Genomic DNA, 15,645 nt, shown 5'->3' with positions numbered 1-15,645 from the left:
AGAAACTTCTGCGGACGAGAAGGGAGGGAGGGGTGCGCGTGCGTGCGGGGCGGAAGTGACGAACGCGGTGTGGCCCCGCGCGCGGGGCGGAAGTTGGGAGAGGGCGGGGTGGGTGGGTGGGTGGTGGGGAACGCTGTGACGCGCGACGTTTCTAGTAGGTTCTGCGGGTGACGGTTAAAGGCTGAAGCGGCGGTGGGGGTGGGGGGGGGAAGGAGGAGGGGCAGGGGGCGAGGCGACGGGTCGCCGGCCGGCAGGCAGCAGCGAGGCGAGCAGAGCAGAGCAGAGCTCCCGCTCCGAGTCACCAACAGCCGCTGTGTATTTATTGTTATCTCCCCCTCACCCGCTCGGCTTTCACTATTTATTGCCCCACCCGCAGGGCGTCTGTCTGTCTCTGTCTGTCCGTCCGTCTGTCTCGTCTGCTCATGGCCAAGTGGGGCGAGGGCGACCCGCGGTGGATCGTGGAGGAGCGGGCGGACGCGACCAACGTGAACAACTGGCATTGGTGAGAGGGGCTCCTGCCGGCCCGCGGGCCGGGTCACCCGCTTTCGGGGTCCCTTCGGCTGCACCGCCGGGGGCCTGGGGGATGGGAGGCCTCGAGCTCGCGTGGTGGCGGGGTTTTTTTTTGGTCGGTGCGGGAGGTGTAGGGGGTGGGGTGGGGGGGGGGGGAGTTAGAGAGGCCGACGCGGCGCTGTGTGTGGTGGGAGGCGGGGGGGGGGGTTCGTGTGTGTGTGGTGGGAGAGGGGGGGCAGTGTGTGTGTGGGGGGGGCAGTGTGTGTGTAGGGGGGGCAGTGTGTGTGCGGGGGGGGGGTCGTGTGTGTGGGAGGGGGGGTCGTGTGTGTGTGTGGGAGGGGGGGGGGGGGGGGGGGTCGTGTGTGTGGGAGGGGGGTCGTGTGTGTGTGTGTGGGAGGGGGGTCGTGTGTGTGTGTGTGGGAGGGGGGTGGTGTGTGTGTGGAGGGGGGGTCGTGTGTGTGTGGGAGGGGGGGTGGTGTGTGTGTGTGGGGGGGGGTCATGTGTGTGTGGTGGGAAGGGGGTGTCATGAGTGTGGGGGGGGTGTGTGTGTGGGGGGGTCGTGTATGTGGTGGGAGGGGGAGTCGTGGGAAGGGGGTGTCATGAGTGTGGGAGGGGGGGGTTGTGTTTGTGGGGGGAGGGGGGCTCAGATGTCTTTTTTTGTTGTGTCTGGGGGAGGAGGGTGGGAATTATCTCTCTTCTCCTCCTCCGGCATGATGGTCCTGTCTCTCTCCCCCCCCCCCCCCCCCCACACACACACACACACACACGACCCCCCCCCCCACACACGACCCCCCCCCCCCCCACACACACACACAGGCGCTGTATATAGCGAATGAGGCAACAATGGGCTTCATACAAATACAGTTACTCAGGAGTTCCGACGAAGGGTCGTGGACCCGAAACGTTGACTCACTTTCCTTTCTCCGTAGATGCTGCCTGACCTGCCGAGCGGTCCCAGCGACTTCTGTTTTTTTACTCCGACTCGGGTTGGGTGTACATTGGAGCAATTTGTGTTCAGAATTGTCTTCAGTCAATTGACTTCACAGTATATTCTGTGAAGCACTTTGAGACACCTCAGTGATTTGATAAGGCGCTGTATTAAATCCAAGGATTATTATTCTGCTCCCCCTCCCGTTTGCAGGACGGGTCCTGTGACCTTGGAGGGTTAGTTTGAGCGTGAGAGCAATAGGCAAACCAGCAATAAATATTCCTGTAGCACATTTTTAATATCATCCAATATTTAGGAGCCGTTCGGGATAAGGGTACTGTGTATGTATTGTGTCATCCTGATGTTGACAGGTGCTGTATGAATTTTTTGTTGCAAGATACTTTAGAACTGGTTCAGAGAGATCTGGGTTTGCCATAGACCGAATCTGATGATGCTGGGATCCTGCCTTGCTCACGCTGCAAGAGGGATCCAAAGTGAGATGAAAAATTGAACAGACAGATAGATACCTGGGCTTTTACAAATCTCGAGTTGTGACTTTTTTTTGCTGTATTTTTTATAGCGCTGAGGATTGTTGGCCAGGCGCGGGATCTTTAGACCTCCTTTTAATGACAACAGCAAATTGTATTTATGTAACACCTTTCATGTCGGGAGGATGTCCCAAGGTGCTGTAACTTCCAGAATATGCATCTTCCACTGTGTAAAGAATGGAATTTGGCTCAGTTGGTTTTTAGATTTGCTTGTTGATGGTTAAACTGGCTGCCTATAGTCAATGTCTATGCAAATTAGTGAAGAATTGTACTTTGGGTTAAATACTGGAAATTTGTTGTGTTAGTTGGGACTGTATCGAACTGTGGCTTTTGGGGTGGGGGGAGAAGATAAAGCGTCATATAAACATTCCTTTAGTGCTGTGGAGGTATCTCCACAAGGACACCTACCACCTGCAAGGTGTTGAACTCCTGCAATGCAGCATCTCTTGATGCAGGCTCCTGTATTTAACATGGGACCAGCCATTTCACAACTCTGTTGGTTCCATCTGGATGCCTAAAGTGATTTTATACATCTTCCTTCAAAAGCAGATTGTTTGTGGCACTGGTCCTGTAATCTGAGGCTTGTTTATTAAATAGTATTTCATCTGTACTAAATAGATTAGACGTGTTCTAAACCAATTGGAGCCATTTGTTCTAAGCAAGACTAAATGTAGTCTAAGCCTATGTTAGGGAATTATATAAATGGCACCTATTATCATTCCTCTCCTACTTTTCTCTCTCCCCCCCCCATCCCATTTTGGTATTGAATGCTGAATGCTCCTAGCTTACGTATAGTGTTGACATGAATGCAGTATTTCAGTACTCTACTCCCTGCTTGTTGAATTGTGTTAAAATCTAGATTGATGGATTTTTTTTGTACCGGGTGAGAAACGAACAAATTATTGTCCAGTATTTGTTGGCGCCTCCTCATTTTAAAAGTACTATAGTCACGACTTGGCAGTGACATCCATGCAGTGATCCAGATTTAGAATATGAGCAACACTGTGCATGCTCTTTTGAACGCACACTGCTTTTGTGAGGTTTCCTATGGGTGAGATCTCTTCCAAATCAAGTTGTCCATCAAAGGCATGGAAACAAGGGACAACTTAATGCAGAATTCCACTGTGTTGCAGGTATTCATTCACCCAAAATACAGATTCTTCCACAACATAGTCAATCCAGTTTACAATATATCCTGTGAAGCATTTTGAGACATCGTGAACACGTGATAAGGCGCTAGATCATATGCAAGGATTGTTATAAGACTAATTATATATATATAGAGCTGACCCCTTCCAGCAGTGCTTGCAGGACTCTATAGTTCATAAATCATTGCTATCTGAAACCTCTAATCAGCAGCTGGTGTGAACCTCATTTGAAAATTAATCTCCACTATATCATTGCAATTTGCTGATATCCTGGTTAAAGCCCTGTTCCTGTCCAGGATGGGGAGGTGGGGGCTTTGGGCAAAATGCATTTTTATTGCCGGCTTGACAGGTTTATTATGGCAAGCAAAGATTGTATTCATTTTGAAATACTGTCGGACCTCCCAAGTCCTAATGAATCTAACCTGCATTGTTTGAAATGCTGCACTAATCATAGTAATAATAATCCTTCCATTTGGTATAGCGCCTTATTATGTCAGAAGGATATATCAAAGTACTTCACAGGAATTACTGTAAAAATGGTTTGACTCTATATTTGTAAGTACTAGCTGGTAAAATCGTTGATACTTGGTTTAATGAAATTGCGGGGTTTTTGTTCTGATTCTTGTATAGGGGAGGATTATCAACATAACTAGGAGTCCTGTAGCTCAGTGGTTAGAGCACTCGCCTCACAAGCGAGAGATCTGGGTTCGATTCCCGGCAGGGCGAAACCTTGGGCAAGTTTCCTTACTCCAAATATATGCAAGGATCATTATTATTATAATGATAATCCTTCAAAAAAAAATTAAAAAGATTGGTCACTTCAATCTACGACTGTTTGTGGGACACTGCTGTGTGCAATTGGCTGCCGTGTTTCACCCACAAATATACAGTCAATTCACTTTAAAGTCTATTCTGTGAAGCGCTTTGAGACGTCTAAAAGACGTGAAAAAGCGTTATATCAAATGCAAGGATTATTATTAACTAGTATAATGTTGCCATATTAGACTCTTGAAAGGTGAGAGCTCTGAAATTATCCTGCACAAATTGTCTCAAAGCTTCACTTACTGCAAAGAGTGTGTCGTGTGCATGCCTTGGGACATCCTCCCGACGTGAAAGGTGCTATGCAAATGTATTTTGTTGTTGACGGGCTCTACATCAATGCAAGTTGTTGTTGCATGGGGGGGGGTGGGGGAGAAGCTCGACATGTTATTACCACACAATAAATAATTAACTTATTATTTATGATAATAATAACCTCGTCACAATAAAGCTGATATTCCAAATCATTCTGCAGGACAGAGAGAGATGCCTCAAGTTGGTCAATAGATAAAATTAAAGCACTGTTGCTGGCAGTCAGTGTAGAAAATGAAGAGGGAACGTGCAATGTGACGGAAGTGAGCAAGATTGATGGGGAAGCGTCAATTAACAATAGAAAAGGCAAGCTGATATTCTTCTTTGAATGGAACATCCAGATCTCCTGGACGGGTGAGTGTAGAAAACAAGTCTTGAATTGTTTTTCTCTCTTCTTTTCACCTTCTTGTTTGAAGAAGGTAGAAAGGTAACTAATCTGCTCCCTGTTTTTGAGGGCTAACTTTCTTTGTCAATGTTTGTCTTCTTTCCTCCCTTCCCCCACCCAAAAGTGGGCATTGCCTCACACTGGACATGGATCCATGTATGTTGATAACCCTCCAGTGATTAGCCCAAGTGTCTATTCTTCACACAGGTCCGGATAGTGAATATATCAAATTGTTCGACCTTGTGGTTGGGTAGGACAAGGGCAATACATGGCTGAACCCAATCCGTTCCACACAGTGCACCTCCAGCAGCAGTCACTGGGAACACTGAGCATCTTGATGCTCAATTAAGGACTTTCTTCCCCAATAACGTCGCTCTCTTCCCCCCCCACCCCCCAAAAAAAAAAATTGGTTTATAAATCTAATTGTCTTAACAAATAGCTCAAGCTGCCATTGTGTGAAGTAATCTTGGGACTAATGTCATGTTCTTTAGGTATTGTATCTCATTTGAAGGTTTGGCACATTTGGGTACCTTCACCATCTCGTCTGTATGAAGAGATTTTTACTTGTATTATGAATGCTGGCATAATCTGTTACTTTAAAAATCAGTGAGCACCCCTATTGGGAAGAAACCTTTTCACACCTGCCTTAGTTGGACAGTTCCAGAAAGTGTGGGGGAAGGGATTATAGCACCTAGGAGCAAGCTGAATATCTTTCCTAATTGTAGATCCTGCACTACACATCTGAAATCCTTTTTTATTTTGTGCTGTTTAAGTGCTATGTTTAATATTTAAAAAAAATAACACTGCATAAAATCAGCTTCTTTGTTCTAAAAATGTTTAGGACTCTCCAAGAATGGAATTAAATACAAAGGAACTGGAGAAGTACCAAATCTCTCTGATGAAAACGATCCTGATGAATTAGATGTGAGTTGCTTTTGTATTAAGCTGCTTTTGCTCTTGTTTGTACAACCGTGCGTGTGCTGTGAAAAGGTAATAGGTCTGGAAGGGACCAATCTGCAGCCTTTCAATCCTTGCAAATATACAGTCGATTCACTCTACGGTATATTCTATGAAGCGCTTTCAGATGCTATATCAAATGCAAGGATTATTAAGAAAGAGCATCAGTCCTGGTTATTCTGTATCACTGTACTCACTGAACCGGTATTACTTATTGGACAGTTGGTTTTCAGTAAAACAGTTATGGAATGCATATCCTGAAAGGGTGGTGGAATCCGATTCGATAACAACTTTTAAGAGAGAAGTAGATAATTAATTGGGGAGGACAAGTTCCGGGGGAGTGGGATTGAATTAATACCTCTTTTCAAAGAGCTGGCACAGAAACAATGGGCCGAAAGGCCTCCTTCTGCGCTGTATAATTCTATGATTCTATGCTATTACAAAATAGAATACAAATTTGCTTTGTATTCAAATTGAGATGCCCCTCTCTCAAGCCTGAATTAAATAATTTATTTTATTTTGATGAAAAGAGACTTGAACTCCCTCCCCTCCTGGTGTTTTGCAAGTGCAGCGTTGAAACTTCTACGGCTGCTGCGGCATTTGCTGGTAATAGAGATTGTTGCATTTTGTGACATGACGTCTATTCTTCAAACAAAAAACTGTTTCTTATGTGCTGTCACCCACAGTGAGCTTTATTAGCCGAGGCTGTCCATGTTGACTTCTATAACGTGCCCGTGGTTGAATACCTGTTCTTGTAAAGCATTGATGTGACAAGGCAACAAATTTAATGCAAGAAACCATTTTAAGCAAATGTGGGGAATAAAGAAATATCTACTCCAAAGATATTGGGAGTATCAAATATTTTGGAGGCTGCTTTTTAATTGGAACGGTATTGGTGTTCATTTGTGAAATTACCTTTCCTTAGATTAATATTTCACTCTCAAAAGATGAGCCTGACACAAAGCTACTAGCTTTGATGAAAAAGGAAGGTGCAAGTAACATCAGGAAGGCGCTTGCTACCTACATCGAGACACTGAAAACTGGTAAGTGTGGAAGGAAACATTTCACAGGGTGAAAGTTCTTTCCTCCTTTGTACACACTGGTTACTGAGTATTTTCTGTTGTGAAACTGCAGAATAGGTAACAGGCAAAACTCTGCACATAACAATTCATTTATAAACTGGTACTTGTTAATAGTAATTCAGAGAATCAGAATCTTAGCAATAACTAGCCGGACATCACAACTGACTCACCTGGCTTCTTGTGATCTGCTTTAGAATGGGAGTGACAGTTACTGGCATGAGGAATGGCTGTTGATCCCATCAAGCCTGATCTGCCTTTTTTTAAGATAGTGGCAGATCATTTGTATCTGCCTTTGTTTAAGATAGTGGCAGATCATTTGTAAGCTTGGTTCAGTTGGGGACACTTATTCTCTGAATGAGAAGCCTGTGAGTTCAAGCCGTCAATTCCAGATTATGAACCTGATCGAGGCTGGCACTCCAAAGCAGTGCTTGGGAAACACTGCATTGGTGGTCTCATTCAGAAACAAATTGTGTTTTAAAACCGTTCAATATGATAAGGCATTATAACAAATGTAAGGATTATTATATTCTCTTTAGTACTATTTCTCCATAACTCCTTTGTAAGATAGTTTTGGCCACAAAATATACAGTCAATTCACTTTACAGTATATTCTGTGAAGAGCCTTGAGGGTCTCAAAGACACAATAAGGCGCGAATCAAATGCAAAGATTATTATTATTATTAGTAGTAGTAGTACTTGTAGCTCCCAGGACTACTGATTACTCAAACGAATGCTGAATTTTGGGTTTGTATTCCAGAATTTACTCAGGGGATGATTTTACCAACAATAAATGGAGTTCAGAAGGAAACATCTCAGCCCAAACCTAAGATCGATGTGAAGGCCACGGTAAGGCAGCAATGGTACCATGCTGTATATGATTTGTTTTGCGGGTTGGGAGGTCAACTGGGAGTGTGACACATGCAGAAGCCCATCGCCGTGCTTAAGAGTCTCCAAATCACTAGGTTAACTTTGACCACTACATTGCGATACAGTTCCAGGTTCCAGACAGAGCCATCAGTGGCAAGATAATTCCATGCATCCCGCCTACATATGGACATTTCAGAGGTAGATTGTTGGAATGGAATGTGCACTCTCTCCCTGCAGAGTATTAGGCGCAGGTTGGCAAGAGCCAGGCTTGGGGACCTGCAGAATATGCGTTGGGGGGAACTGCTGAAGTCTAACCAGCCAAAAATGCATCTCTAGCCATTGATAGCTTTGTCTGGAATCTGAAACTGTATCGCCGTGTAGTGGTGAGAATTAACCAAGTGGTTCCTATTTAACGGTCATATGGAATCCTTGAAGGACCAGCGTTCAGGGCCTTGTGATATTTATCCTAGAAGCAGTGATTCTAACATTCATACTGTAATGTATACCTTCATGATTGACCTCAGTGCACCAGATTGAAAACAATTTGCAGTTCCACTGATCCATTTTTCTCCACCAAGAATCTAAACCTAATCTTCATTTTAAGAGACAACCACTTACCCTTTTGCAAAATTATAACCTTATAAAATGCTTGAATGGCAGGCTAACCGGACTGATTTGATGGGGCTTCTTAGCCTCAAAGACTAATTCAAAGAAGCAATTACTATAAAAAGTACTTGAAAAAGGAAAAGCAAGTCTGAATAGTCCATTTTCTGATTGCTGGAGGAACGAAAGAAAATGAGGATTTGAGAGGATTAGGATCAGTTGTGTAAAATGCAGGTGCATCAAAGCAACCAAAATGGTTAAAGTGACTTGCTGTGATTGATGCAGTTGGAGCAATTTCTTCTAATTGTGGAATTAGAATGAATTTGTATTTGCATTTTAATCCCAAGGGAATGTCTTGAGTGCTAATCCGAAATATTCACCAGGAATGTTGTTTCTCTAGGTCTCAGCAGGATCCCGAGTGATCATCGTACTTCAGTCGGGGTAAAAATCCCAACTTGTAAGATCAATATAATGGACCGTTTCCGGACTTCAGTTGACGAGCTGTACAGGATCTTTGTGACACAAGAGGTAAGGACAGACATTAATGAGAGAAGAGTGAAGAAAAGATGAATTTGCTCCTAAGGTAGCAGCAAGTCCATATTTAAATGCTGTGTTCCACAGGAAATTTAGTGTTGTGGTTCTGTTCTCTTGGTTTCAGCTGGTTCAGGCTTTCACACATGCACCAGCTTTTGTTGAGGCGGAGAAGGGAGGAAAGTTCCGACTCCTTGATGGGAGCGTGAATGGAGAATTCTTAGATCTGGTGAGTCATCCTTAAGCCTTTTGAGCACTGGCAAAGAACACGGTGCATGGAATCCTATGTCACATTCACAGTTCATCCCTCACTCTGTCCCTGAGACATTGTTTAAGACGGGTTTAATTGATTTTTGCATCCAATGCTGAAAAATCTGTGCAGCCATCACTGGTGAATTGCAGTCAAGTCTGTGCCAGTGCTTTGAGATGTTTCAATGATGAGGCACTATATCAAATGCATGATATTTTTAGTGAGTAGGTATTTTTGTCCAACCTGGAGCATCTCATATACCATCTGTACATATTAACCTTCCATTTATCTATTGACCTGTGCACCTACATTCCTTCATCACATATTGTTGAGTGACATCTTGATGCTAAATGAAGGTATCACTATGGCTGGTATTGCTCTAAGATGCTACCCTGCCTGAGGGGCACTATATATAAATGCAAGTTGCTGTTATTGGCTTCAAGAAGTCTCCAAACTATTGATTTCCAATTTTATATTTTATGCAGCTGTAACTATTGAACTTCGAGGTATTAAAAGGTGTTCAAAGGGCGTAATGGTATTAATTGGATAACAGTGTTATTAATTGGATTCGTACCAATTAATTATTTTGCGGAGTTCAAACTGATGTATTATTTAATTTGCCAGGTTTTCGACGAGTCAATTGTTATGAAGTGGAGATACAAGTCTTGGCCGGCCGGTAAGCTTCAGTTTTTTCCAGCTCTATTGCATAGCATTGGACGTGAACATTTAATAGATTCATTTAATAGGAATTTGGAAAATACATGCAATCATAAGCTTTATTTTCTGGTTCAAACTTAACTCTGAAATACTCTGCAAGACAGACCTAATAATGCAAGACAAACCTAATGTGTATCTGTTCCATTGGTGGTGAGGCAAAATAGTCTTGCTGGATAAATGGTCACTGCCTCAAGATTAAGACCATAAGACGTAGGAGCAGGAATAGGCCATTCGGCCCCTGAAGCCTGCCCTGCCGTTTAATAAGATCATGGCTGATCTTCTACCCTAATTCCATTTACCCGCCCTAATCCCATATCCCTTAATTCCTTTAGAAATCTATCAACCTCGGTCTTGAATGTGTTCGCCTCACTCCCTCTCTTGCCTCCTTCAAGGCATGTTTCAAGCCCCTCCTCTTTGACTGCGCCTTTGGTCACCCTCATACCCCCACCCTCCCTGCCTTCCACCCCTCCTGATCCCAACCCCCAGCTCTGGTGAAAATCCTCGACTGTCCAGCGCTTTGAGCCATTCCTCCTGCCATGAATGGTGCTGTGTAAATGTAATTTGTTGTTGTCATTAGTGATGTTCCAAAAGTACAGTGACTAATGTTGCAAACGCCTGTTTTTCAGAACATTACGCAATCATAACGTTGACTTTCTGCAACAAGGATGATGAGACGGAGCTACAGGTGGAGTGCAAAGGGGTGCCTGTGGGCGAGGAGGAGCGGACAAAAGAAGGCTGGAAGCATTACTACTTCGAGGGCATAAAACAGACTTTTGGATACAATGTCCGCCTGTTCTAGAGACCTGTCCAACTGCAAACCTCCTAGCTTAATGTAATGTACAAGTACAGAAAAGCTTTAGACCCTTTTGTTCATTTCACATTCAGTTCATTCTTTTTTTTCCAATATTGATCATTCAATTTGCAACAATAATCACAATAATGGACACCCTAAGTGAACAACTTGCCCAGTTGTGGGTTCCAGGTACACTTTTCTGCAGCAGCCAAAAGCCATTCAGTATACAGTCTAGTTACCATCTCATGGTGGGAATGTTTTATTTTGCAGGTTGGTGTAATTTGTGAAGTTTCACGGTCATGACTGTTGTTCATTGGGAAGTTCTTTATGACTTACTGAATTCCAAGTTCCATGCAAGAATTTCCCACTATATGGTATGTGTCAGACGAGGCATTGTCACTATTGTTGATACCATTGTTGATATCAGTTGTTTTCTCTAATATTAGAGGAACACTTGGTGAGTTTAAATGGAGAAATTCTTTTTTTCCTTTAACTTACTTAAACTACACGCTGCCTCCACCCAAGACTCAAGATGAAACCTGTGTACTTTGTTCAGAGAAAACGGGTTTTTTAATGAATTGTTCAGGAAAAGCAAATCTGACCTGTTACCTCTTACCTGGGGTTCATTGCTTAGTGAATAATGAGTGTGCCAGTGAAGGGATGAAATAAAAGCTAGAAGTGGAAGAAATCGTGAACAGTAGCAGTTTTTTTTAATGTAATCGGGTCAAACGGACCTGGGTTGAGCGAATGTGTTCTGAATATTAATGCACAGCTATTGACCAACCTTTGGTTGCTTTTGCATGTGTCAGCTTGTGGTTAACCAATTAGGTTGTCATTCTGTGTTTCTCCAAAAAGTTGGGCCCCTTCTGAAAGGCTGAGCCCAGTTGAAAATAATCCACCTGGTGAAAGCAATTGTGCCTTTTTTTAAAAAAAAAAGCAGCCCCTGAGGTGCAGAATCGAGTGTCTTGTAAATACTGTATTAGTCAAGAGTCAAATTGGAATAAGGAGATTTGGATTTAAGGACTTTGAAATATTGGCAGTGAAACTTGCTGCAATTGTAGAACTGCACTGCTCTAGTCCCAGACAATAGGTTAGATTGTGTTTGATTGTGTTTGGTGGGTGTGACACATGCATTGTGCTTTTTGATCTAGACGTTGATCTGCCCTGTGGATGACATTAGGTTGACCATCTCAATAGCGACAGTTGTACATGACTACCAGAAGAAAAGGCATAGGCTGGTTCTCTATCCTATCCTATGTACATATTGTCTCCACGTACTTTATTAAATACAATTTCTACTTAAATGTTTGTGTCTAAGACCTATCAGATCACAAGGTTGGGACAGTGGCACTGTTGATGCGAACTTCATTTCTGGACTCTGGCTTTTAATTGCTTCCAAATATCAGCGTAGGTTGAGATGTGGAAATGCCCTCTTTTTACTCTTTCAAAGTTGTATAACTATTGTGGTAGTGATTCCAGTCACACAACTAGTGTGACTAGTTAACTGAGAGTTACGTGATGATTTGATGCCTGTGTGGATTTATGTGTTAAATGTAGATGGCTTCTGAATAGGGCTCCTTTTCCCTCTCTTCCCCTCCCCCCTCTTTTCCTCTTCCCCAAACACATCAAACCTCATCCAGCACTGAGTACAGAGAGCCAAGTAACCTTCATGTTGCCAACATCAGTGTTACTATCTGCTATCCACATGATAAACCTTGTTCAGAATTGGTGGATTTTGGCAAGTACTTTATTTGAAGTTTGGATAGTTCTATACAGACAGGTACACTCCAAATGCTGGAGCTGGCATCACTTTATGCAGTGTCTTTCCTTCCCCTTGAAGGTGCAATGGCTTCATTCAATTGCCACCTTACAATTTTATGCCCTCGTGCAACTTAGTGCAAAGCTTCCTCCCATTTACTTCTGCAGTATTCCAGGGCACCACTGATGACAGCACAGCCAGACTGGCACATCAGCAGGACCTGGAAGGGCAGACTAGTCACTGGGGAGAGGGAGACATCCCACTCAGCTCCTGTTAACCCTGCAAGCCAAAGGGTGGTAAGGTGGTCCTAGCTGGATAAGCGGCAGGAAAGCTTGCCAGAAAGCAGTATCAATGGCAAACTATGTGGTTTTAGCTTTTAGAGGTCAGCAGTTACCCCAACACACATTCTGGGTCCCAAAGCCTCGGTTTTTGCCAACCTGTACCTAATACTTTCTGGAATTAGTTAAGCAGGATATGTCCCTCCAGGGAGAGAGTGCCCATTCCATCAATCTATCTGGGATTTCCATGTGAGGGTGGGATACATGGAAATCTCAGCTTAGCTTGGATACTCGTAAGCATGGCGCGGGTTTCTGCATGTGTCAGACACCCGGCTGACCCCAAAACAACTTTGCTGCAGCTATCCAGGGAGGGATTGAGCACTGTCACAGGTCGAATGAATGAATCTAGGAACCTTTCAGAATTTAATGGTCTCGTCATAGTGCTTGAGTCAGTTTTCTTCAAAGGCCCAAGAGTAGAGCCCCAGGAACTTCACTCAACACTGGTGGCTCTAACAGTGAGTGCATTGTAATATTGTCAGAACAATGTGAAGTCATTGCAACTTGACTACCATTGGCAGAGGTACAAGCTTGTGTTTCTCCTCAGGTGGGATGAAGGAACATTTGCCTAATTAAGACAATGAGCTTGAGTTTGCCTCTTGCATGAAGACATCAATGCAAGCTCAGCACAAACCTCACTGACCTTCACACATTTGTATTGTCTGACACAGGACAAAGGGAGTGGTTTGATTTAAGGCAGTTTATTTTAATCCCAGATATGGGACAGAATTCATACATAAGGTACAATCAAGCACTCTGTTACAGAATGCCAGTCATCGCTTCCTAACACATTGAGGCTTCTCACTAACCCAAGAAAGAGCTGTTAGTTGTCCAAACCAGCTTTGTGGTGACTACATTGTAAAGTTCCACCAGGTTTGACTTGGGGGTGAAACTTGTCATGAATGTCACAAAATCTCAGCCCAAATAGAATACCAGGGATTGATTTTTTTTTAAAAAAAGTTGATTTGGGAACCTTGAACAGTAACTTTTAAGAGTTGTTTCTCCCCACCTCACCCAAGCTGTTAGATACAAAATTCTCACCCTGATCAAATACAAAAGTTTGGTGAAATGATGTAGATAAAATGGTCTGAGCTTTTCTCCCCACCAACCCTGTTAATCCATAAATTGCACTGCCTATACTTTTATAAACAGCAGCAAAAAAAAAAGGTTTCATGGCAAGCAAAAGTTATGACAAACCATAATTGGGGAAAGGGGTTGTTGAAGCTTAAATGCTGTAGTTTGAGTACTGGAGATAATCACAGGCTAAAGGGTCTCCATCACCACTCTTAATAAAACAACTTTCCAAGATAGTTTGTCCACTTTCAAACATTTCCCTTGAGTCGAACAACTTGGGCCGGTCTCAAAATGAGGGGAGTAATAATAATAACAATTCTTGCATTTGATATAAAAGTGCCTTATGTTGTTGAGGCATCTCAAAGCGCTTCACAGAATATACTGTATTTTGTGGGTGAAATGTAATGTTTGCAATTACAGCTAAACTGGGTCAGATTCAGAAAACAATAAGTCATTCATTGCTACTGAACTATGTTTTCGCAAAGTAATAAAAATCAAACCTTAAAAAAAGTTTCAACTCTCCCTTTTCGCACCCTGGTAAACTGTTTTCTAACGCTGCCGATTTAATCCAGATTCTTTTTTATTTTGACCATTCACTTGCCACACCCAAGCACAGAATCTTTTTAGAATTTCTTTTTTAAAAAAATCTACAAACTACAGCAAATAAATAAAAAAAATCAAAACATTTTTTCTTATTTTTTTTTGGTAATGCGTTATAAATTATAACCTAAAAGGGGAGGGGGGAGGAAAGGAGGGGAAGAGGAAAGAACTTAAAATATACACAACCTCTGAAATTCCTTGCGAGTTAGTCATAATAGTCCTTGTATTTGATATAGCGCTTCATCACATTGTCAAAGCGCTTCACAGAATATACTGTAAAGTGAATTGACTGTATATTTGTGGGTGAAACACAGCAGTGTCCCACAAACAGTCGTGGATTGAGTGACCAAATTATTATCACTTATTTTTTTTTGAAGAGATTATTAACCCTGGAAGAGCGACTCCCCAATCGAATAACAAACGGGTTCCTACTTACTGCTAGGTAAACGGAGGCGGGTGGAGTAAGGCAACTTTCCCAATGTTTCGCCCTGCCCGGGAATCAAACCCGGCTCCTCTCGCTTGTGCTACATCATTACGCTACAGGACTCCACAAGTTGAGCATATTTCTAAGAGGTTGAAACTTTTTTAATATAAAGCAAAGGTCATGAATCACGAGAGACGGGTGCAAATTTAATGCATGTTCTCTCGGATGATTGATTCAGTGGGTTCGTGATGTGTTTTGCCAATGGTGGAGTGTCTTGAGGGGGGAAAAAAACCCTCATGATGTAGCCTGGTGTAGCACAGGCTACACCAATACAGTGTTTGTCTATTACCCACAATAGTGGGGGGGATTTATATATTATATATGTGTATGAAGTTGAACAGGTTCACGACTGAAGCTTGCAGAGTGCAGAACAGGTATGGGGGCGTGGGGAGGAGGGGGAGTGCAAGGTGCCCACTGACGAGATGTGCTTAAGATCTTTTTGCAGCCCAATCACATTCCTTCCCATCTGCCAAACCTCAACACCGCTCTTCAATGCAACACACGTACCCGTTATTGTCCGAAACTGAACACAGCCTTTTAGACAGTGAGCAAAGGTGACGTTGCGCAATGCGATCGATAAAGGCCAACACTTTGCAATCAAAAATATGAGCGTTTAAAGGGAGGAGATAGAAAATGTCCATGATTCTATTCTAATACGTTGCACAGAAACAGCTTAGGTAGTCATCTCCAGTAAATTGCAGCAACAATGAAGGGGGAAAGAGGAAGAAAGAAGAGATTGAACATGGAGCGCAACACAATACCCGAACAAGCCATGTCAACAGCGTGTACACACACACACTACGCACACACAACATAGGAGGAGCATAGTTTGAGAAGGGCATTAATTTACTTCAAAACAGAACAACAACAGAAACCCAAATGGCACAGAACTGCCAACTTCACTTACCCCAAGCTCCCGATACAGTGTTTCTGGGGGACAAGC

At 43.2% G+C, this 15,645-nt stretch overlaps 1 protein-coding gene and 1 non-coding gene across 2 annotated transcripts; both read left to right on the top strand.

The window, feature by feature from the left end:
* Positions 1-205: 205 nt before the first annotated feature.
* Positions 206-11,754, top strand: ahsa1b (AHA1, activator of heat shock protein ATPase homolog 1b). The gene is made up of 9 exons (XM_042338201.1): positions 206-502; positions 4,429-4,619; positions 5,492-5,574; positions 6,533-6,650; positions 7,447-7,549; positions 8,567-8,687; positions 8,818-8,919; positions 9,565-9,616; positions 10,284-11,754. Exons 1-9 carry the CDS (start codon positions 423-425, stop codon positions 10,454-10,456), a joined length of 1,023 nt encoding a protein of 340 aa, XP_042194135.1. The 5' UTR covers positions 206-422; the 3' UTR covers positions 10,457-11,754.
* trnav-cac lies at positions 3,789-3,860 on the top strand. Its single transcript has one exon. It is a non-coding gene; the product is annotated as a tRNA-Val (tRNA).
* Positions 11,755-15,645: the final 3,891 nt, after the last annotated feature.

This window comes from Callorhinchus milii, unplaced genomic scaffold (assembly GCF_018977255.1).
Source record: "Callorhinchus milii isolate IMCB2004 unplaced genomic scaffold, IMCB_Cmil_1.0 Scaffold9, whole genome shotgun sequence".
Classification (NCBI taxonomy): Eukaryota; Metazoa; Chordata; class Chondrichthyes; order Chimaeriformes; family Callorhinchidae; genus Callorhinchus; species Callorhinchus milii.
Note: the sequence above shows the minus strand (reverse complement) of the source record. Positions and strands in the feature narration are given on the sequence as shown.